This window comes from Cynocephalus volans, chromosome 2 (genome assembly GCF_027409185.1).
Source record: "Cynocephalus volans isolate mCynVol1 chromosome 2, mCynVol1.pri, whole genome shotgun sequence".
Taxonomy (NCBI): domain Eukaryota; kingdom Metazoa; phylum Chordata; class Mammalia; order Dermoptera; family Cynocephalidae; genus Cynocephalus; species Cynocephalus volans.
This window is the reverse complement of record NC_084461.1, coordinates 144875562-144900494: the sequence shown is the minus strand read 5'-3', so window position 1 is coordinate 144900494 and position 24933 is coordinate 144875562. Positions and strand designations below refer to the sequence as shown.

The window sequence follows — 24933 nt, the reverse complement described above, 5'->3', positions numbered from 1 at the left end:
CCGTGTGCTCTGGCCCAGGCTGTTGGATCGTGCAGTGGCAACCCCACAGGGTGTGTGGTTTCTGTCTAGTCTCCGCCTCCCTGGCCGCACGTCTCCCCACTCTGTGCGCACTGTGCTGGCATAAAAACAGACACACTGACCAATGGAATAGAATAGAGAATCCAGAAATCAACCCACACACTTACTGCCATCTGATCTTTGACAAAGGCACCAAGCCTATTCACTGGGGAAGGGACTGCCTCTTCAGCAAATGGTGCTGGGATAACTGGATATCCATATGCAGGAGAATGAAACTAGATCCATACCTCTCACCGTATACTAAAATCAACTCAAAATGGATTAAGGATTTAAATATACACCCTGAAACAATAAAACTTCTTCAAGAAAACATAAGAGAAACACTTGAGGAAATAGGACTGGACACAGACTTCATGAACACAACCCCAAAAGCACGGGCAACAAAAGGAAAAATAAACAAATGGGATTATATCAAACTAAAAAGCATCTGCACAGCAAAAGAAACAATTAACAGAGTTAAAAGACAACCAACAGAGTGGGAGAAAATATTTGCAAAATATACATCTGACAAAGGATTAATATCCAGAATATACAAGGAACTCAAACAACTTTACAAGAAGAAAACAAGCAACCCAATTAAAAAATGGGCAAAAGAGCTAAGTAGGCATTTCTCTAAGGAAGATATACAAATGGCCAACAGACATATGAAAAAATGCTCAACATCACTCAGCATCCGGGAAATGCAAATCAAAACCACACTGAGATACCACCTAACCCCAGTTAGGATGGCTAAAATCCAAAAGACTCTGAACAATAAATGCTGGCGAGGTTGCGGAGAAAAAGGAACTCACATACATTGTTGGTGGGACTGCAAAATGGTGAAGCCTCTATGGAAAATGGTATGGAGATTCCTCAAACAACTGCAGATAGATCTACCATACGACCCAGCTATCCCACTGTTGGGAATATACCCAGAGGAATGGAAATCATCAAGTCGAAGGTATACCTGTTCCCCAATGTTCATCGCAGCACTCTTTACAATAGCCAAGAGTTGGAACCAGCCCAGATGTCCATCATCAGATGAGTGGATACGGAAAATGTGGTACATCTACACAATGGAATACTACTCAGCTATAAAAACGAATGAAATACTGCCATTTGCAACAACATGGATGGACCTTGAGAGAATTATATTAAGTGAAACAAGTCAGGCACAGAAAGAGAAATACCACATGTTCTCACTTATTGGTGGGAGCTAAAAATTAATATATAAATTCACACACACACACGCACACACACACGCACACACACACACAAAACCGGGGGGGGGGGGGAAGAAGATATAACAACCACAATTACTTGAAGTTGATACGACAAGCAAACAGAAAGGACATTGTTGGGGCGGAGGGGGGGAGGGAGAAGGGAGGGAGGTTTTGGTGATGGGGAGCAATAATCAGCCACAATGTATATCGAGAAAATAAAATTTAAAAAAAAATTTAAAAATAAATAAATAAATAAATAAATAAATAAAAAATAAAAAAATAAAAAAATAAAAAAAATAAAAAAAATAAAAAGACTGTAAAACAGAGTCTTACAGCAGCAACCAAGACTAAAGAATGCAAAGGATTACCAGTTATAAAGCACCTGGATTGAAAAAAGTTTAATTCTCTGCACTTAAGCACTTAAGACATACTAATAAAGTTAAGGACACTTCATTTTAAAAGTTCTTTTGAAAAAATAGTTAAAGGACTATGTGGATTTATTCTGATTCTATGAATAACCCACATGACACATTGTCAGTATTCAAAGATTCAACAACTTTTTTAATGGATTATTTTGCATAGATAGAATAGATTTTAAGCCATCTTTAAAATATATGCTACATATATCAGATTTTTTGAAATATTATATATTACCAAAATGGTGACAAAATTTTAGATAGAATATGAACTTATGAGAGATCTTTTAAAGACTATATAGAACTAAAAAATATAAATACGCATTCTGCAGTTACAGATTAAGTCGGACACTGAGACAAGATAAATAGCTGATTAAATTAATTCTGAATATGGAATTTTAAAAATATACACACCACAGCAAGAGCAATCAAATATTATTATAGGGTTCATAATAATAACGATTTCCTCCCTGTCCCCTACAGGAATCATTTTCAATCTCTTAGTTGGTTTTTCTTCTAAGCCTGAAATTTCTAGGCTGCAAGGGACCTTAGAGATCATCTCGTAAAAGTCCTTTATTTAATATCTAATGAAGGGAAAGAAATTAAGACTGTCTTACTCAGAATCACACAGCCAGTTAATAGATCTAGTAATAAAATACCTATCTCTTAACTACTGGACCAGAGTTCTTTGAGTTAGAATAAATGATTGTCTCAAATTTCTCCTCTGAAATCACGTACTGAGTTTCTTAAGGTTCCTATTCCTTGAGACTGGCTACAGTATAAAACAATCCTGCTAATTACACTTTTTTACTATTCTCTGAAAAGCAGGAATGTATAAAACCTTGGTGTTCATATACATCACTAATCACCACAAGAAAACAGAGAAAAGATTAATAATAAAAGTATTCAACCAGAAACAGATACACAGGTGTGAGATATAATAGTGTAGGCTTATGTTTAGTACATGGTTTCTTGCTATAAAATGTTTTAGTGATGAGATCCCAAGGATTTAAATAACATAATCCATTATTTTATTTGCAATTTGTGCTCAAGAATCAAACTGGATATTTTAATTTAAATAAATGTAGTGGAGAAGGAAGTAAAATGTGATAGAAATAATATGAAACTAGAGTTAAAAAAAATGAGATCTCAATCTTTCTACCTTGAATAAACTTCTTATTTTTAAATGTTTCCCAGTTTTTTTCCCCATTTTGCTTTTAGACTGCTATTTCTGAAGTGTTTGTTCTCCCTCAAAAAGGTAATTAAAGGTATAACTTACACTACATAAACTGATGTACACACAGACAAAAAATGGAAACTTTATTAAAGGGTAGAATTCTTAATTTTTTGTTTTTTTCTTAAATTCATTATTGTTACAATGCTTATGTCCAATAGTTTTTAGAAAATATGAGTACTAAAAGGGCATAAAACTTTAGTCATTTGTTTATTAAAACTCTCTTTACTTAAACGTCTGGCCTTAGAAAAAGAAAGGGCAACACTTTTAACTTTGGCTGCCATACCTGTTTGCATTACATTTTGTGCATGTACTATACCTCTCTCTGTTTATTCATTACTTTTAATAATTCCAGCCTCACACACTCACATGATTGATGTGAGAATCCTAAGAAAATGTACTAGAAAATTCTTTTTAACAACTGAAGTCATATATAAACATGAGGTCCTATTAATACAAACCCTTTCAGCTTCTCTTCTAGGAGTTTTAGTTCTTCAGCTCTAGATTTTGTTTCCTCTTCCAATTGCTTGACCAGACTTTTAGCTTGCTCCTCCTTTTGCTGTAATTTATCTAGCTCATCCAGTGCTTGCTTTAATTCTTCCTCAAAGAAATTCCTCTCTTTAATCATTTCCTCTTGGAAAGAGCATAGCTTCTGCTGAAGACTGGAAGATAACTCCTACATCCAAATCAAAAAAACATCAAAATAATTTGAAATGGCATTGTGAGGTTTTATGGAGAGACAAAAAAGAACTATAATAAATGAAGTATAAAAATTAAATTCAAGAGTTTCAAGAAAAAACAACATAGATATATCATTTTATATGGATGATATCCTACACCTTGTTAACATTGTGGCAAATATCATTTCAGGCTTTTTTTCTACACAGCACGCACGCACACGCACGCACACACACACACACACACACACACACACAATAAAATTAAAATTATACTTCTGTTTTACAACTGGTTTTTATATACACTTTAATATACTTTTCTCACATATTATATAAAAAGTATATAGTGATTTCAGTGTTATATAAAACTATTTTTAAGTTATATGATACACAAACACATCACCACTGTGAAAAAAGTCTAACATTACAATGAAGTGACTATTATCTTTGACTACTCCCCACCCCAACAGCAGTTTCCCATTCTAGAGATAACTGCTAGTTTGGAATATATATGCCTTTTGGTCTTTTTCTATATATTCATATACATGTATACATTTTTTGGATATAAAAAAAAATATATATATATATACATATACTCTGTATACGTAAATGTAAGTTAAAAAAATAATAAAAACGGTTGCTGAGATCTTTTCAGGTCAGTATATATTGATTTACCTAATTCCTTTAGTTGTTGCATGTAGCCTAACAATATATTTCACATCAGCATGTAAGTACCTGTTGGCTCAGCTCTCACCAATGTTCTCAAATATTATCAAATGTTTTGATTTGTGCAAATCTTGCAAGTGAAAAAAAAAATAATTTCCATTTCCTTTGTTACTACTGAGGAAGAGCAGCTTTTCTGGCTTAAAGGCCATCTGAATTTCTCTGAGAATTATCTATTTCCATCCTATGGTCATTTTTTTGTTTTTTAGAGGACTTCTTTTCCCATTGTTATTGAAATATTCTTTACAGAATCTGGATTTTAAAAATAGTTTTTTTTCTCCTGTTATTAAACACTTTTATGAGATAACTAAATGCCTACATAGACTGTACCAGGAAGTTTTTAAAAAAGAATTTCCCTATATTGCTGCATTATTTATAATTTTTTCACATTATTAATAATCCTGTGGTGAATATGTAGTGAAGATTTGTGGCTAAATCTTCAGCATACTGATGATTGTTTCCTCAGGATAAGATTCTAAAACTAGAATTGCTGGATCAAAGGATATAAACAATAAAGATTTTCTGATACATAAAAAAAGGTGTGACATTGAATAAGCACTTTTTTTTTATATTGTAGTAAACTACCTTCTCTTGTTGCAGAAGTGAATCAATTTGCAACTCTTTTTGTTGTAGCTTTTCATGTTCTTGTTTTTCAAGAATAAACTTCTCTTTTAAGTTTTGCATCTTGGCATTTAGATTTTCATCCTGTTCTCTATTCCTGGTGATGAGGTCTTCTATAAAAGACAAAACATTGAAAATATTGTAACTAGATACCAACATTAACATTGAGAAACCCAGAATCCCACAATATTTCCTTATATGGCTTTTAGCATGTTATTCAGATTAAGTGTTTCCAAAGAAAAAACCCAAAACTATATAGTTTGTATCATTACTATATACACACATATATAACATATGCTATATAATAAAACTCCCAAATCTAGTTCTGTACATCTACCAATTTTAAATAGCCACCCAGTGGGGAAGTAAAGAACTGCACAGTTATATATATTTCAATCAAGACAAACAATATATTGAAATAAATACAGAACAAATATTATATGAGTAAAAAATTCTCAAATACAGAACAGGGTTTTTTTGTTGTTGTTTAGACAATTATAAGTATATTGTACTTTTCTTAAATATTGTATGTAGCACTTATCTAAAGAAAGTAATTATGAACACTATAATACCTTTTTCTCTTTGAAGCAGTTGACATTTAACATTCAGGTCTTCTACTTGTTTAGACAACATAACATTTTCCTCAAGAGACTTCTTAAGGCTTAATATTTCATGATTCTTCTCTTTCAAATTTCCTTCTAACTGGGCAACATCCAGCTTATATTTTTCCACTTGATCTGATGCACAGCTGCATTAAACAGATTATTTTGAAGAGCACATCTATTTAGTCACAGGTAAAATTAACAGAAAAATGATGAAAATGATGTATTCATCAGAATTCAACAAAATAAGGCCCAATTTAAAGCTACTGCTCTTATTACCTAATTTCTTCGATGTATTCTAAGAGTTTTTCTGTTTCAGATTTTTCATCAATCTTTTCTTTCTCTATTGAAACACTAAAAAAAATTGCATATGTTAATATGAACTAATTTATTTACTTAATAATCATACATAATGCTTACTATGTATCAGATACTAGACACTATTATATCAAGCAGGCTAACTCCAGAGTCCAAACTCTTATCCATTATTTTATGTGACCTCTTAAATTGACAATTTATATGCAAATAGGAGACTAAAATTTTTATTTAAGTGAAAAAGCTTTCCAAACACATTCCTACAAAAGAGCTATGATGACGAGAACCATCATCTACAACATTCCAGTGTTAGAAATAATCTTTTTTTGTAGCTTTCCTGATTTCCCCACCCACCCAATATACTAAATAGCATTTTATGTGCCAGAAAGCTTCTGTTCCAGGCTGCTTGGTATTTGTGTTTATCTCCTCTGAACAACCTAATGTAAGAAATGAACAGGAGACTTAGACACCTTACAAAATGAGATATGATTGGTCAATAAGAACATAAAAAGATGCTCCCTGACATTAACAGTAACAAATTAAAATTACAAATGAAATACCACTTCATATCCACTAGAAAGGTTAAAATCAAGTAGACTGACAACATCAAATGTTGGTGAGAATGGGGAACAACTGGAAATATCATACATTGCTAGTGGGAGTATAAAATGGTACAACCGCTTTAGAGTTATTTAAAATGTTATACTACCTATGGTCCAAGAATTCTATTCCTAGATATTTACCCAAGAGAAATAAAAACATGCCCACAAAAGGACATAGAACACGTGTACTGCAATCTTTTCATAATATACAGAAACTAGAAACAGTCCAAATAATAATCAAAAGGAGAACAGTAAACAAATAGAGGTACAGATACTCCTCAACTTACAATGGTGTTACGTCATCATAAGTTGAAAATGCATTCAACACACCTAATCATATGATTGATTTTTCTGGCAGATAGCACCCATCCTGAATCTTTCTAATGATTTGACTCATTAAAATAACAAAGACTCTCCCCTCACTCAGGAAACCCCAAGAGTTTTAAAGTCAAAAATGCATTTAATACACCTAACCCAACAAACATCATAGCTTAGTCTAGCTGACCTTAAATGTGCTCAGAACACTTACAGTAGCCAACAGTTGGACAAAAGCATCTAACACAAGCCTATTTTATAATAACGTGTTGAATATCTCAAGTAATTTATTGAATACTGTACAGAAAGTGAAATACAGAATGGTCATATGGGTATTCGAAGTACAGTTTCTACTGTATGCATATCAGTTCACCATCGTAAAGTTGAAAAATCATAAGCTGAACCATCATTAAGTTGGGGATCGTCTGTATATTCATAGAGTGGAATACTATTCAGAAATAAAAAGAAAAAATTATAACACATATAGCATATGGATGGATCTTGAAAAATTACGTAAAAAAGCCACACACACATACACACATACACGCATGCACATGCACATTCTCTTTCTCTCCTCTCATGCTGTGATGAATATCCCAACAAAGGCAAAACAAACCTATGATAATAGAAGTCAGACATAGTTGCGGAAATAGGATGCAATGCATGGGTAGTAGCAGGGGAGCAAGAAGGGGCATGAAGAAACTTTCTGAGGGAATGGAAATGTTCTCTATCTTGTTTTGTTAATGGTTACATCAATATAACCAGTTGTCAAACGTCTACAAACTGAATACTTATGATCAGTGCATTTTACTGCATGTAAAGTACAGCTATGTAATAAAAAGAAGGCTAGGATTGCGCATTTATCACAGCTTCCTATGCTAGTGTTTCTCAATTTGACTATTACCTCCATAAGATTATGTGATTATAAAGAGACCTTTCCTCAACATTAATACAGATGTACAAAAGTAATACAACTTTCTAGCATAAAATGTGTGGTAATGATTATGGCTTAACCGTCACTTAGAAAAAGGAACAGGTCTATTGGAAGGAGGCAATGAAATAGGCACTGAAGGAATGTTAAAGTCTCACTAAACAATAACTCACTAAGAGAGGCAAATCAAGAATTGGTTCATGTAATTTCTCTTTACTTTTAGTCACTTACAGTTTCCCTTCAAGTTGTGCTGTTTTTCCCTGAGACTCTTCAAGATTCCTCTGGGTGACTTGCAGCTTCATCTCCATGCCTTCTTGTTTAGCCATCATACTCTACACAAAAGAGATCTCTGTCTTAGGAAATGAGAAATTGTCCAGATCCCCAGATCCAGACAGAGCAATCTTACCAAAGGTAGCACTAACCCTCATCTTTGTTTCTCTTTTGTTGCTAAGTTTCATCAGCTCCATGCTTAGAATTTTCATATTTTTCTGGTTACCATCTTCAGAAAACTAAGTAGAACAAACACGTAATAAACAATTCGTAAAATTTTCTACCAAGTCATATGTAAAATCACTTAAATATTGATTATTCTACCTATCATTGGGGCTATTATCTGCCTGCAATATCCTTTGGTAGAGAAAATAACCTTTGACCAACACAATTAACTGATTACACACTACTACTGTTCTTGTCTCTCCTTTTCTTTAATGTGACTTTCTGGTTTATTTCTGAAAAGTTTGGGAAATCACTTACTTTTATGTGCTGGAAAGTCCATTGTGAGGCTCTAAAACAAGGCTTTAAGAGATTTCTTGGTGTTTTTGCTTAACAAAATGAATCTGAATTGCCTGGTATACTCTGAAATATGTAGAATATAGAGTCTACCCCAGGCCTACTAACACAGAATCTCCTGCAGTGGGGCCCAGGTACCTGTTCACTTCCTATGCTTGATTCTAGTGTAGTCTTACTCCTTTTGTAAGCAAAGAGCCCAGCACATTACAAGCGCTGAATAAATGACTCTTATTAAACTGAACAGTGGTTTATTTCTTCCCTCTGCTTCTGTAACAAGCAGGATGACCACGTTAAGCCCTTTAAGATCTATTAGTATATTAATATTGATAAACACAATTTATCTATTGAACATATTTAGTCTATCAATTTATTTATTTCCTATTCCATTCCCAAAAGGATTTGAGGTGGAAGGCTGATGTTATGCTATTATTTACTTCAAAGAAAGATCTTTAAAGTGACTTCTAGATATAAATACTGTAATTTTATTAATGGTCTTATTTTCTGGAGATACTTTTGAGGGGTGAGAAAATGTCAGAAACTGAAACAAAAAGTAACTTGTTTGTTTATAACCTCTTAAGTGACAGACACCCTAATTTAAAAAAAAAAAAAAAAAGATATAATAATCCCTATTTGAAGCAGCTTAATAATTAAGGTACATTTAGTGAAGGAAAAGGGCTAAACTCGAGCCAACCCTTCCCAAACAACTGTAATGAGAAAAAACATATTTATTGTTTATTCAATTGTACACATTATATTGAGGTTCAAATACCTTAGATTTTAGCAATTCATTAGTCCTGGTCAATTCAATAAGCTGTTTTTCCAGCGAAGCATTATTTGCAGAGAGAGATGTTTTTTCCCTGACTACAGCACTTAGCTTTGCTTCCACCTTCTCTAACTCAGATTCCAGATCCTGGATTCGCCTGTCCTGAGCACCACGTTCCTGCACAAGAACACGAATCTGGACAAAAACGAGGTGATAAATGAATTCACTGAGACAATCCCAACATAAACATATGCTACCGATAATCAGTGTGTTAAAGCTGCTAGGAAAAACTCTGATTTTGATGTTATGTTCATAGATAGTCTAATTTTACTAGCTATCTGTATAATCATATTTACATGATACATCTTAAAAATCTGTATACATTTTAAGAAAAGAAAGATTTTAATTGCCATAAATTTCCAAATGCAATTAAGCTGTTTATTCAGTATTTTTTTTTTTTTTTTTTGGAGGTTGGCTGGTAAGAAGATCCAAACCCTTAACCTTTGCTTATTCACCTTTAAGGTATTTCTCCTTATAAGAGTTCTTTTCTCTAGTTCCAACTACACAAATTCAAACTATAGTTTGAAATGCTAAATATCTTCTTTATTTCAAAAAGGCAGAGCTGGGCTTGTGAGCAAAATGTAGTAGGCATCACCAAACCATCATTCCTCCTGCTACTACGAGATTTTAAAAAAACAACAAAACTTAATATTTGTCAAAAGAAAATGTGGAAACCAGAAAATAATGAAATGCCATCTTTAAAATAGCAGGGGGAAAAACCTGCCAACCTAAAATTCCATACCCAATGAAGTAACTGATGCAAATTATCAGTTCTAATCCTGGCTCTGCCACTCACTCATCAGCTACATCACTAAGACTCATTTATTACGTCTGTAAGTACCAACCCCTACATCAGCAGCATGTATCCACACTAAAATGACAGCCAATATTATTAAAATAAATACAAAAGCATCAGAGCAACGAGGCAGAAATTTGCAGTTATCTTGACATATTCTTTTCCTAAACCAACGTTTAACTATAATCAAACAGAAAGTTTTTTTTTTTTTTTTAAAGTTTTATTTTGTCGATATACATTGTGGCTGATTATTGCTCCCCATCACCAAAACCTCCCTCCCTTCTCCCTCCCCCCCTCCCCCCCAACAATGTCCTTTCTGTTTGCTTGTCGTATCAACTTCAAATAATTGTGGTTGTTATATCTTCTTGAAACAGAAAGTTTTAATATACTGAAAGAATATGCCCACTAGAAGAGTTGGCCAGCAATGGAAACATGGAAAAAGACTGCCAGAGAAGCAAAGGTGGCAGTGAGCAGCTGAACACTGCTTAGGGGTAAGGGGATTCTTTAGGTTTCTGCTACTCAACAGAAATTTCTGACTTGATGGAAATGCACTGTCCAGTATCGTACCTGCTCACCACAGGTGGCTACTGAGCACTTGAAATGCGATTAGTACAACTGAGGAACTGAGTTCTTAATTTTATTTAATCTTATTGAATTTAAATAGTCACATGTGGTGAGTGGGTACCACACTGTACAGCACAGCTCTAGGTTATTTCACTCCTGAGAAAGGCATATACCTATTGTACAGAACAATGCATCAGGTTAGCATAACTCAATCCCAATCCAACTAATCTGCTAGGACTGCATGCTCACCAAGCAATTCTCTAGCTATGCTGTCTTAACACAGTTTAGAATACAGGAAGGGTATTCACTATGAGTAAATGTAAATATTTGATCCACATACCTAATTGTAATAAAACAACATTGGTTTTTAGTTATCACTTTTTCGTGAAGCTGGCTTTCTTTATCTGTTCTTTAGAATGCTAAGAAACTTGACTTTGCCAGCATACCATATCTCCATAGCCTGGAGAGGTTCTGAAATATGATAACCACACAAAGGAACTGTTCCCCGGTAGGCACTGGTCTCAATGGTATGTTTGCCTCACTACAGGACTCCTCAAACTGCAACAAAATCCTTGTCTCTTAATTCTTTGTAGCTCCTTTTTCATTACATAGTATTCCACATTTATTTAGCATTGCTTACCTCTTTTTCTAATATCTTCAAATCTTTATCATTCTTTTGAGATTCTTTCTGTTTAAAAGCCAAAAGACAATTATAAACAAATTTAAGTGCTACAAATATCACATCCAAATTTGATTTTTAGTTATCAGAAAAGATTAAGAGTTCCAAACAGTTAATTTCTATTTTAAACATTGCACTGAGTCTATTAAACATTTTGTAGGTCACTTATTTGGTACATGAAAAAAAAAGTTCTTAAAATCTCAGGGCTGGTTAGCTCAGTTGATTTGAGTGTGGTGTTATAACACCAAGGACAAAGGGTTCTGATCCCCCTACCAGCCAGCCACCAGCCACCAAAAAAAAAAAAATCTCAAAATATTTCAGGTTTGAAAGTTTTGAACCCAATAGATCTGGCTCTTTTGAATACACTCAGTGAAAAGAATAGGTGGAGTTTTATGAATAAAGCTACTGACTGCCTCCCTTCTAATGTTGAATAGCAATACATTTTGAATATTTAGTACGTTATCTCAGAAAGAAAAGAATCTTACAAAGAAAAGTCAACTTAAATTTTGATATTCAAAAAGGAAAATAAATATACAGATACAAAGAAATAAAGAAAAACTGAAATAGTCCAAAATTGATTCTAATTTTCTAATTGCCTTTATTCTACATAAAACATATATTTTCACACTACATCCTTTTATATCCAACAACCTTTCTGACACAATGGTTAAAAATAGAATATCTATCTTTTCCATCTAAAACGTGGAGTATGCATAAAGCAAATGTACTTCACAGGGCCTGGTTTTCCAAAGCCTTGCAGTTTCAAATACTGACCTTGCAAAGGACAGGAAATTTTCCCCAGGCTATAGTCTCTGTTGTAAGATAAAGAATTGTAACACAGCAAGGTTGCTGGCTCAAAGACAGACAGGTTACTGACTGATATGTAAAGATACTGGGAAATTGCTGTAAGAAGAGAATGCTTGCCAAGATCAAGCTTTTGTTGGTGGATCAACTTAACTTCTTGAAAAATTGCATTATAGAATGTCACCTTGCTTTTCTTACTGAAAGTTACCGGCTTCTATTGTTAAACTTGTTAAATTGTACTTAGAAAAAACCCCACCTATGTTCTCTTCCTGTAACTTTCTGGTCTGGAGAATAAATGTGGGTAGAGAACCCCAATTCCCGTTTAATTTCCCAAATGGAAGGAATGCCTCTTGAGAGTTCCGGGAGATTAACCCCTTTTCAGGGCTTCTCACTGCTCAGAAGAGATGGGCTTTGAGTAATCTTTGGTGGCTCCGTCACCCAGGGGAAAAGGGGCGAAAAATCCATGAGAGGCAAAGCAACATAAAAATGGAAGAAAATACATAAACACCTTGAACAAAATCTGTACTATATGTTTCTATGTTTATTACATTTTCTATCAGGGAAGACCTATTATTTTAGGATTCTACACAAACTTGTTTGTAATTTTGTTTTTTAAGGGGATTTGTAAATTCTATAATTAATTCAAAATTTCAGAACTGTTCCTCAAGAAAATCAAGTCAAGCCATTTATATCAGTACACAAGAAAAGAGTGTCTACATCAGTCCTGCACAATAAAAATATAATGTAAGCCATATATGTATTTTAAATTTTCTAGTAGTAATATTTAAAAAGAAATTTTAATATATTTTACTCAACCCAATATATATCAAATACATTATTTCAACATGTCACTAGTATAAAATTATTAATGAGATGTTTAATATTTTTTGTACTAAGTCTTCCAAGTTTGCTGTGAATTTTACACTCATAGCATATTTCAATTCAGATGCTGAATTTTCATCAAAAATATTTATTTTTAGATTTCATGAAGCATATAGACAAAAAGGTAGATTCACATACCCAAGTAGTTCCAAGAACATCTAGAAGTTTGCCACTAACAAAATCAAATATGTTTTAAAATATACATTAACTAAAATTAAATAATATTAAACATTTTGTTCTTCAGTAGCACTAGCCACATTTAAAGTGTTCAACAGCCACATGTGGCTAGTCGCTTCCATACTGGACAGTACAGCTCTATAAGTGGCGTCTTCAAAATGTTCATGGAAAGATTCATATTATCTTTTAATTCTATTTTCCATAATTTTTTTATTATATATTAATTTTGTATTATAGAACAAGAGACTTAGGTAACTCTCAAACGAATGAGTAGTCTAAGCTTAACCTGGAGCTTTGGTTTCTCAACTCTGAATCCTTTTCACATTAAAATATTAATTTGTGTAACTGCTTAAGAAAGTACAACTTGCTTGCATATGAGACAATGAAAACAGTAATAGTAGGCTCTTGCACAAGCCATATCATAAAACTATTGAGAATTTAATCTCCCACCACTCCTTAGTAGTTTCTGAGCAGCAAACCTCTTTTAGGCATTGGATTTTTTTTTTTTTTTTTTTTTTTTTGCTTCACAATACTTACTTTTCCCCACAAACAAACAAACAAAACCAAAACAACTCAAATGGTGCTAACTAACAAATCAAAGCATAGCATAATTTTTAAAGGCTAATTAGGAATGTAAAATTTATCGAGATACAGAAATGACTGACAAGTGGATACCATTTAGTAATAGCGAACTAAAGGCACATTTAAACGCAATGTATTTAGTAATGACCCAGGCAAAAATGTAAAACTTGCTAGAGTCCTAACAATAACTTGTTTCATCAGTTTATAAATTTACTTACAACTTTGATTTATACACTTAACCCATTCTAATCAAATATAATAACTTTCAGATACGTTTTTAATGATACAGTTGATAAACCATGTGACATATAAAAAGTTCCTCACCTTTAATCCCAAAGTTTTAGCTTTTCTAGCTGAAGCAGGCAAGGTAGTATCTTTATCAACATTAAGATTTTGTTGAGATTCTGTAGAAAAATAAATTATACATATCAAGGTTGGTGTTTACATGTTTTAACCACACACAAAACATAATATTCAAATTTCTTATTGCAATTATTAATGAAGCAACATAAAGTTATTCTTTTCTTGATAGTACATTTCCAAATAATTAGTTGTGCAATATTTTTTACACATCCCACACCTCTCTGACTTTCCTGATATTCCCTGACAGAAAGGTTAAGGCAATTACCGAATGGGAAACTACATATATATATATACATATATATATATATATATATATGAGTGTCTTGCTTATACAAGTGGTTTGCTTAATTTTCCTGTTAATACAACAGTGTAATGATAAAAGCATTATTCTGTACTTAACCCTTAAATTTAAATATAGTTCTAGCTTTACACTTTCAGAAATGATACAGTATTTTCATACTTAAATATTGTTATTCATAACTTTAAAACATATAAAATCATATAATCATTGTTTTATTTTGGGATCCATTACCTTTTTGTTTTTTAAATCTTTGTGATTTCTGAAAGGATACTGGTCCTTTTAATACTTCTGAGGTTTTAACATCATAAGCACCCGGAGAAGGTGTACAACCTAGAGGAAACATAAAACATTAATGTTTCATCTAATGTTTTGTATGATCTTAAGTTAAAAACATGTCGTAATAAAGTGGATATAAATGTAAAAATATCAATAAACTGCTTCATTTTTTTAAAATGTAAAAATAGCATCCATTTGATACTATAAAGAAGGCCTATGAGGAATAATATCATCTTGCCATTTATATCAATTGGGTCAAAGAACACAGGCAACTGAGCAGAACAGTTAAGATAGTTTTGGTTTGAACATCATGTAATAACAAGCAACATGGCTTTGTTATTGAGGACTGAATATAAGAAAATATTTGGTGTCCACTCTACTCCAAGAGAGTCACTGAGGTAACTACCATTGGTTTATAGAAATAAAGCAATTTAAACTGTCCAGTCCTCATTAGCCTTGAATAAAAAAATATAGTGATAATCCATCTCTGGCTAACATCAATACATCAGACCTACTGATGATGCCAAGTGCGGTTTGAATGCACAGAAGAAAAGCAACCATACTAAGAACTCTGAAAGCTTACTAATGCCAGGAATTATACTAAGCATTTTATGGATGTTATTTTATTTAATCCTCACAAGAACTCTATACGATAATTTATGGATAAGTTGAGGCTCAGGAAATTTATAAATCCATGTTATACAAAATACGTACAAGTACTAGAAGGAGAGACCTAAGCACAGACTCAGCACAGTTATCATCTACTAAAAGATGAATGCCTAACAACCACATGTAAGGCTTCCAGGTTATTGTGCTTATGCATTGCAGTGGGTAGGAGCACATGATGAATTCATGCAGCCTAGGTTCATACGTCAGTTCTGCCAGTTTGTATAACATTGAGCAAATCTAAGTCCCCGTCTTAATAAAATAAGATTAGTAAGATTATCAATAAAACAATGAATAATAAGATTACCTCTTAGGGTTGTTGGGGGATTTAAAAAAGAACTAATAATCCATGTAAAGACTTAGTATGGTGCCCGGGGTACATTGTAAGTGGTCAGTATCAGAATGAAAAACCAAATGAAAAACATTTACAGTGTTTTCAATAAGTGCTACTGCTATAATTTTATGCCAGTAAACTGCCATTACCAATCTTCCTTCTTTTATGCCCAAATGTAATATTCAAAAGAAATTCACAAGTTTAGACGAAAAGTAATACTCAAATGTTCTCATCAGTGAGGCCTTCCTGCACTTGACTATCAAATAGCTACCAATGCCTTCTCATTCCCATTCCCTTCACCCTGCTTTAGTTTCTCTACAGAAGTAATTGTTTATTTACGGTATTCCCCACCTGAATGTAGTCTCCATATTTACTCACTGCTGTATCATCAGTATCCTGATAAAAATACTTGGCATGTAGCATATGCTTAGTATATATGATAAAAATGAATCAACTGAATGAATCCCATTCCAGGCCTAAAATCGCCTCCTGCTTGCCTCCGACGTAGGGAACCGAAGAGGGGAAAGCGGAGTGAGAGTTCCAGTCCCCCAGCTCCTTCTCCTATACCCACCGGAAGGGTCATTGAATCGTTTTAGAGGCGCCTTAGGAAAAGACATGCTGCCGACCAGCTCCAGAAACCGAAGAAAGTTAGCACTCCGCGGCAACTGCCCGCGGATTATACTTCCCTACTCCTTTCAAATTTAAATTTCTCCGCACATTCCCCGCCCATCCTGACGTTAGCCAATTAGAAAATCAGAACCCTGGGCACACCAATCTCGCACGGTAACATCAAAGGAGCATGCGCACTGGGTCCTAGCGGCGTCCAATTAGGCAGCCTGTGAGTTTAGGCTACCAGCCAATAGGAGACTATTACTGTTCTCTACTCCTCCCCGCCCCCCAATCATTTCAGGCGTTACTAATTGTAACTTATGCACTGGTTGCATTTGCGCAAACGCACTTCATAAATGAGAAGTCTGAAAACCTGTATTGTGGCGTCATATGGGTGACAGTGTGGTGAGTTTCTGCTTCACAGGTTCCACCTCTCTCCCAGCGTTCTTAAGATTTAAGTTCCTCTGGATTTCAGTTCTTTCAAACCGGGTCCTGCCAGTGCCGTAAATGGCCTTTGAAAGGGAAAAACGAACACACACCGCAACAGCAGCTTGGGATCCTGCGCATGTGCAGTGACCCGAGCGGAAGAGCCTGGGCGTAGCCGGAGCGTGGGGATTCCGCGCGTGCGCTCGGCTCGCTCGGTGTGGCTGCGGCGGGAGGTTCCTGGATAATGTCGGCCCCTTTTGAGGAGCGCAGTGGGGTGGTTCCATGTGGGACCCCGTGGGGCCAGTGGTACCAGACCCTGGAGGAGGTGTTCATTGAAGTTCAAGTGCCGCCAGGGACTCGTGCCCAGGATATCCAGTGCGGCCTGCAGAGCCGGCATGTTGCGCTGGCCGTGGGTGGCCGCGAGATCCTCAAGGTAGCGGCAGGTCGGGGCTTGTGCTCAGTTTCTTCCCGGCCTCCGCAAATCCCCGAGTTTTGAAGTTCATTGTTTCCGTGGAGTGACTCTTGTCGGGTCGGATGGTTCCTCTGGCTGGCAGAAAGAGGAAGAGCGATAAAATTGGCCTGGTTTTGGTCTGGTCCTAAGGGCAAGTCCTGAATTATGGAAATTTGAGGAATCCATTTTTCTGCTTTATTATCAAACTAAGTCAAGCTGCCTCTTCTGCGCCTCTGAGGGTCTTCAGCTGAGAACAAATTAACTAAGTTGTTAAAGGAACAAAGTATATCGTATATACACTTCCAGGCATTGATCTAAGTGCCAGGAGTACAGCGGGACAGATAAGGTTCCTGCACTGGAGAAGGTTCGCTCCTGTAGGGAAACATGATTAATATGTAGGCGGGTATAGGAAAGTCCAAAAAAGAAAATAAAGAATAGGATAACGGGGTGAATGTTCAGAAATGATGTCAGATGACTTAACTTTCTCATCTAAAATGAGAAAACTACTGCCTGTTTGTGGAGTGGTAAAGCAAGAGCGAAGAAGTGTGTGAAGAAAATACTCAGCACCCCTTTTTTTTATTTGTTTTTTTTCACCGAAGTCCTTCGTATCGGGGACCCTTTTTTTCCTTGTTAAGCGTGTGGTTAAATTAAATTGAAATTAGATTTTGTTCTCAGATTAGATGCCCAAGATGTTTGATAGCAATGTGGTGCAGTGGTAAAGGGAGACTATTTGGTAGGATACCTGGCTCTGCCAGTTTTCTAGTTTTCTAACCTTAGGCAAGAGATTATTCAGTGTCTCTAAACCTTCATCAGCAAGTGTGGTAATTATAGTACTTTTCTCAGGATTGCTTTAAGCATAACATGTTGTCCGTGTGAATGAAGAGGTTGGAGTAGTGCCTGGTATGTAATAAACTCACACTATATGTTAACTGTTTCATATAAAAGTGCTTTTAGTGCTTCAGAAGGTGAGCATGAAAGACATTGATTTATGTCAACTTGTATCTTAATGACCTTTCTGAATAATTGTACAATTCATAGTTTCTTGAACACCGTTTTTAAACTAAAATTCAAATGTACTTTGCTAACTCCAATAACTTTGGGAAGTTAGCAGTAACTCTGGGAGTTTAGATGTACATATATAGACCGTTAGGATTTTTATTAGTAGTATTGACATATTGAAAGAATGTGGGTTTTTTTAGTTACATTTTAATTTTTACATAAATTTGGCAACAAATTAAAATGGATTTGAGTTTATGCATTTGCTTTTAAATTTATATTTTGCTTATTTTTTTCTTAAAACTAGTTTATGAAAAATTAGTCACAACTAATTATCAATTAAATCTACACTATGTGCTTTAAATTTGATTTAACAGATTTGCCTAACAAAGACATTGAACCAGTTTTTAAAAGTTTACTTTGAAAGACAGCATTTCTTTCTAGTTTTAACAGATCTTCTGTTGTAGTTCATGATGATTGGTAAAATTAAAGCCTTTCACATATTTCACGTTTGGCTGGTTGGTGATCAATAGTATTTATATGTCTTCTAGAAGTTAAGGAGTTCTGATCTTTCTTTAGAGAGCCCTTTGTTCTTTGTTGTAGTAAATATCCCAAGCAATGTAAACCAGGGTCCATTTCACTTGCCAGAAAGAAACTTAAGAGTTGAGCACCTATAAATATGGTGAAATGATATAAGATGTGGATTAAATAGAAAATTAGATAAGTCTTAACTATGAAAGCTTTATAAAAATTAATGAAAAGCTATATTTTTAGTGCTTTATATGTTTCTTTTTCAGGGTAAACTCTTTGATTCTACAATAGCTGATGAGGGAACATGGACTTTGGGTAAGGGTAATCTATTATAATTTATAGAATCTTTTTTAAAATTAATTTTGTCTTGGAACTTAGTATCTTGTCCCCTTTTGTCTTTGCGACTTTGAAATATACTAGAAACGTGTTGAAAACAATTACATGCCAAGATTACCTAATGGTTTTTGAAAAATATATAATTTGATGGTAACTCTCCTTTCTTTATTTGTGTTTTTTTTCTTTAGAGGATAGAAAAATGGTTCGTATTGTTCTTACAAAGACAAAGAGAGATGCAGCAAATTGTTGGACTTCTCTTCTAGAATCTGAATATGCAGCTGATCCTTGGGTGCAAGACCAAATGCAGAGAAAGCTTACATTAGAGAGATTTCAGAAAGAAGTAAGTCACATGAATGTATAAATATTTGTAGTTATGTATCTAAAAATCATAGAATACATACTATTATTTGAAATTAAAGCTCAATGTAAAGTTACAAAAATTCTTTAGAGGAAGTTTTTGAGTAAATGGTTAGAAAAATGGCCATTTTACGTGTATGGATTTGATTTTTTAAAAATTTTCTTGAGAGGAATTTATTGGTATTATTGCTATGATTTCTGAGTTTACATTTACTTAACGTACATCAGTAGTACATGAATAAACTCTTATAAAAATTAAGCCAGTGTAGGCTTACATAGTATAAAAAAGTGAAGGGTCCACAACCCCCACCCCCATTGCATGCCTCTTTCTCATTCTCATCTCATGTACTGGCTTTTTTGTTTTGTTTTTAACATAAATGGTGGATAACACTGTGTGTATTGTTCTTCGTGTTACTTTTTCATTTAATGGTATGTCTCAGGTCTCTTTCCTTACTAGTACATACAGACAAAATTCATTCCTTTTAGCTGCTTCAGAGTGTTTTCTAATTTGGATGTATCATAATTATCTATTTAGCTATTCCTCTTTGCCACAGTGTAGATTTCTCCATTTTTCTCTATTTTACACTAAGCCTGTGTTTTCATCTCTGTGTTCCAAGATAGATATCTTTAAGATAGATATCTAGGAGAGGAGTTACTAGATTAAAGCACTTTTAAAGTTTTAGTGGGTACTTCCCATCTATATGTTAATGATTTCTAGATGTATATCTCTAGCTTAGACTACTGTCCTTAATTTTGGACCTGTATATCCAGTAGGTCCTATTCAACATCTCCACTTGGCTATCTGACAGACGTATCAAACTCAACATGCCCAAATTGAACACCCCAACTTCCCTCCCACATTTGTTCTACATCTAGCCTTCTCATCTCGGTTGATGGAAACTAGTTGCACATGTTGAAAAAATTGGAATTCCTTCCTCTCTCACACTCTTTCCAATTTATTAGGAAATTTTATTGGCAATACTTTACAAATATATTGACCACTTCTTACCACCACCTCTACCACCACTCTTATCTGAACCACCTTTAAGGCCTTGCCTGGATTTCTCTAATAACCTTCTAATTGGTCTCCTGGCTTCTACTCTAGCCCAGCCGCAGTCTTCTAAAAATAGCAGTTAGAGCCGTCCTTTTAAAATGCAAGTCAGAGCATGTCACTTCTCAGAACTTAGCAAGTCCTTCCTCTTTTACAAGGCCCTTTCTAATAGGGGACTCCATTATCTCCCTGACCTTATCTCTCACTGCTGTCCCCCTCAGTCATTCTGCTCTACCCATACTGTCCTGTTGTTTCTTAACATGCTAGCCTATTTCTTCACTGTCATTTTCACTGGAATACTCTTCTATAGCTTGCCATTTTTTTCATTGTTTTCAAATCCTTTAAAGCATACTTTGATCATCCCACTTAAAAACTATAATCTTCTCTTACACTGTCCTACTTTTTTTTGTGTGTAGCACTGAACTTTTAACACACTAGATCAGGGGTCGGCAAACTACAGCTATGGCCCATGGGCCAAATCTGGCCCACCACCTGTTTTTATGAGTAAAGTTTTACTGGAACACAGCTATGCTGCTCATTTGTTTGTATATTATCTTTCATATAGCAGTTTCATGTAGACACTGTGTGGCCTGCAAAGCCTAAATGTTTACTACCTGGCTTCTTACAGAAGAGTTTGCCAGCCCCTATACTGGATAATTTATGGATTTTATTATTTATCTCCTGCTGCTAGAACGTAAGCTCCACTAGAACAGGGATCTTTGTTTTGTTCACTCTTGAATTCCACATGCCTCTAATGGTGTCTTACAAACAGTATGAGCTCAATTAATGTTTGTTGAATAAATGATATGGCCCCACCAAAAAGACTAAAAGCCTGAGGTAGTGCTTACTTCATAGGATTGTTGTGAGAGTTAAAGAAGTTAATATATGTATAGCTCTTAGAACCCTGCATGGCGTATAGTTAGCTCCCCTAAAAAACACTGGCCGTTAAGATCTGTTTACATACTGATGTCGAAGTATATGTTTTCCCATACATTTGCCAAAATTGTAATGTAAATATTGACATTCTAAGTATTTGTAATTTTCAAAGTTGAAAAATACTTCAGTTTTAAATTCCATTTTGGTGATTACCGTGAAGTTTGTTTTTGGTATCTTTTCATGTATTCATTGGCCATTCATATTTCCTCTTTTTGTCAGTTGCCACTTCATACTTCTATTTTCCCTTATAAGTTTTATTTTATTTTATTTTTTTCATATCTTTTAGAATCCTGGTTTTGACTTCAGTGGAGCAGAAATCTCAGGAAACTACACTAAAGGTGGACCAGATTTCTCAAACCTTGAGAAATAATTGCTGGGTTTTTTTTGCTGCATTGTGTGGATCCTAGCAGATGTTGCCAGCTTGATCAAAAGATCAGAATATGTGGTGGAAGAAATATTTCGATGCCTACAGTTAACAAATTACAAAATATATTTAAATATGGTTCTAAAATTTGCATTTAAATATGATTTACATAGGAAATGTACTGTGGAAACTATTCTGTGGATATGTGGTAACCTTTTTTTGGACTTGTTTTTGCTCAGCATGAAGTTTTATATGCTACATTTTACTAATTTCATATTTAAGTCTATTTTTAATACAAAAATTATTAGGGTATAGATCATGTGAAATGAAAGGATGCCTTCCGGGAAAATTAAGTTTTTCTTTTGACAAGTGGGATCCAGGAGAAATGTTCAATAAAGTTTTCTAACTAGGGGTTGTGTACCCCTTTGTCTAAGTATACCAATTCACACAAGGGAATTATAGTACTGAAAAAAATATTTAAGAAAGGAAAAAAATCTACAAATGTATTTTGAGTAAGTGACTTTTAAGAGTTAATGAAAATTTCTTAATTAGCATATTATTCCTCGAGGGATTGGTTAAGAAATTGAAAAATAGTTAAAAATCTAAAAATAGGAGTGGATTAATACAAGAGAAGCAGCAAAGTGAATATAGTTATTGAGCAAGTCCTTCATTAGTGGTAGAAAGAAACTTAAGGTCACTTATTGTAAGTCATTTTGATCTTCAGTGATCCAGACATAAAGGTAGGAATTGTCTACTGAAGTTTTATTTCATCCTTTTTATGGTCTTTTTAATTCTTAAAATATTTTAAATCTTAAATACATAGAAAAGTTATTACAAGTACACAGAATTTTTTCTTCCTGAACCATTTGTGAATAAAATAAGGACATGATGCCCCATTACCTCTGAATACTTTAGTGTTCACTTGCTTCAAAGGACATTCTCTTACATAACTACAATGCACCCATTAGTTTTTTTTGGCGGCTGGCTGGTACAGGGATCCGAACTCGTGACCTTGGTGTTATAAGGTTGCACTCTAACCAACTGAGCTAACCAGCCAACCTACGATGTACCCATTAAAAGCAAGAAATTTACATTGACACATTACTACCATCTAATCCTCAGACATTGACATTGAACTGATTGTCCCAGTAATGTCCTTTATAGCAGGAAGATCCATTCGGAATCATGCCTTGTCTTTAGATGTCAGATGTCTTTAGTCCACTTTGGTATGGAACAAGTTCTCATTTTTTCCTTAACTTTCACAACACTGGCACTTTTGAAGATTAGAGGCTAGTTCTATTGAGTATCCCTAACTGTGAGTTTTGTCTAATATTCATGATTAGATTCACACTAAGCATCTCTGGAAGGAATGATAAGGATGATGTGTTCTTACTGCATCCTATCATGGATTAATAATTTCAATTTGTCCCATTTCTTATGGTGTTACTTAGATCACTGATTACAGTAATGTCTGCCAGCCTTCACTGTAAAGTTACTCTTTTTATGTTAATTATTTTGTGAGAAGATAGTTTCAAGTATTATTTTGTTTCTCATCAAACTTTCTGTATCTGTAGAGACTCATGATTTCTTTTTTTATTCAGTAGTTTAAAATTCTTTTATTCTCATTACTTTGATTCTCAAAATTGCCATACGTTTGCCTGGCAAAAGCCCATACTAGGTGGTTTATGTGTCCTTTTGACATGTCCTTATCATTATTGGAGCGATTTCTTACTCTCTGGCACAAAATATACCAGGCTCATTATGCTTTCCCTGCCCCAGCCCAGGAATCAGCCATTTTTCCAAAAACCCAGGTTCTCTTTAATGGATAATGGTATTTAAAAGCCAAGATATGTGTGCTAGAGTGCAATTACTGTTGGTGTGTATACACAGTGCATGTATATACATCTGTATTTTTATATCCATATATATTGAAAACTATGTGGTCAATTCTAACTTTCTATCCTAATCCCATGGGGTTTATTTTAGTTTCCTCCCTTTCCGTATTTTTAACTCCCTTCAATAGCAGTGAGAAACCAGCTTCCTACTGTCCTTAATGTATTTGACTCCCTATTGTAGGTCATCTCCCCATATGAATGTCTTCCTCACCCTACTTAGGCTCCATCATGTGCTGGAGCAGGGATGTCCTTACTCTGCTTCCACCCCAACGCCTCACTGTAGGCCACTGCAGCCTTCCCACCCTATAACACCTGTCTTGCTCATTTTACCCAATAATTTTAGGAATGGATTGTTGGGGAAGAGGCTTTTTTCTTTTAATTGGCTTCTCTTTTTGACATTTTAAAAAATGTTGTATTTGGAATAAATATACAGTAAAATTAACTTTTTCTGGTGTATAGTTCAGTGACTTAAAACACATACAAGTGTACTTCAGAATTCATGGAAAGGTTTGTATTTTTTAATTCTATTTTTCCGTGAACTTTTTGATGTACCTGTATATGTATATATAACACCTCCATAGTTAGGATATTGAACAGTTCAGTGACCATAAAAACTTCCTCATGCTGTCTCTTTGTAGTCACACCCTATTCCCAGCCCCTAAACCCTGGAAACCACTGATCTAGTCTCTGTCTGTATAGTTTTGTTTTTTCAAAAATGTCATATAAATGCAATCATATGTAAACTTTTTCTAAAACAGTTTTATTGAGACTTAATTTGCATACCGTATATTTCACCTATTTAAAATGTATAATTCAGTAGTTTTTAGTATGTACCCATACATACGCAACCATTACTGTAGTTAGTTTTGGAACATCTTTATCATCTCAAATAGAAACCTTTTATTATCCCTGGCTCCTGTTATCTCCCCCTGCCAGCCAAGCAACAACTAATTTACCTTTTGTCTCATAGATCTCTTTGTTTTGGACATTTGATGTACATGGAATCATATAAAATGTGGTCTTTTGTTACTGGCTTCTTTCACTTATAATGTTTTCAAAGTTCATCCATGTTCCAGCATGTGTCAGTATATTCATTTTTATGTCAGTAATATTCCATTGTATGTCTGTATTAATCACATTTTATCCATTTGTAAATTATAGGTGTTCAGGGTATTTCCACCTTTTGGCTATGCTGACTAAGGCTGCTATAAACATTTTGTGTACAGGTT

General features: G+C 34.4%; 2 protein-coding genes across 3 annotated transcripts in view; one reads left to right on the top strand and one right to left on the bottom strand.

The window, feature by feature from the left end:
- HMMR (hyaluronan mediated motility receptor) overlaps positions 1 to 16369 on the bottom strand; it is a 29955-nt gene extending 13586 nt beyond the window's left edge. The window contains 11 exon segments of the mRNA XM_063087675.1: positions 3392 to 3606; positions 4916 to 5064; positions 5524 to 5699; positions 5833 to 5907; positions 7948 to 8048; positions 8139 to 8225; positions 9275 to 9463; positions 11329 to 11376; positions 14137 to 14216; positions 14708 to 14806; positions 16324 to 16369. Of these exon segments, the coding sequence (XP_062943745.1) occupies positions 3392 to 3606; positions 4916 to 5064; positions 5524 to 5699; positions 5833 to 5907; positions 7948 to 8048; positions 8139 to 8225; positions 9275 to 9463; positions 11329 to 11376; positions 14137 to 14216; positions 14708 to 14806; positions 16324 to 16369 (1265 nt within the window).
- Positions 16370 to 16709: 340 nt separating this feature from the next.
- NUDCD2 (NudC domain containing 2) lies at positions 16710 to 24933 on the top strand. Of its 2 annotated transcripts, none has more exons than XM_063086676.1 (4): positions 16710 to 16766; positions 19032 to 19080; positions 19290 to 19441; positions 21732 to 24933. In XM_063086676.1, the coding sequence occupies exons 1-4, from the start codon at positions 16752 to 16754 to the stop codon at positions 21813 to 21815; spliced, it is 300 nt and encodes a 99-aa protein (XP_062942746.1). In that variant the 5' UTR covers positions 16710 to 16751; the 3' UTR covers positions 21816 to 24933. The 2 variants fall into 2 exon arrangements, with proteins under 2 accessions (XP_062942746.1, XP_062942745.1); XM_063086675.1 differs by lacking the exon at positions 16710 to 16766 and adding an exon at positions 16979 to 17220.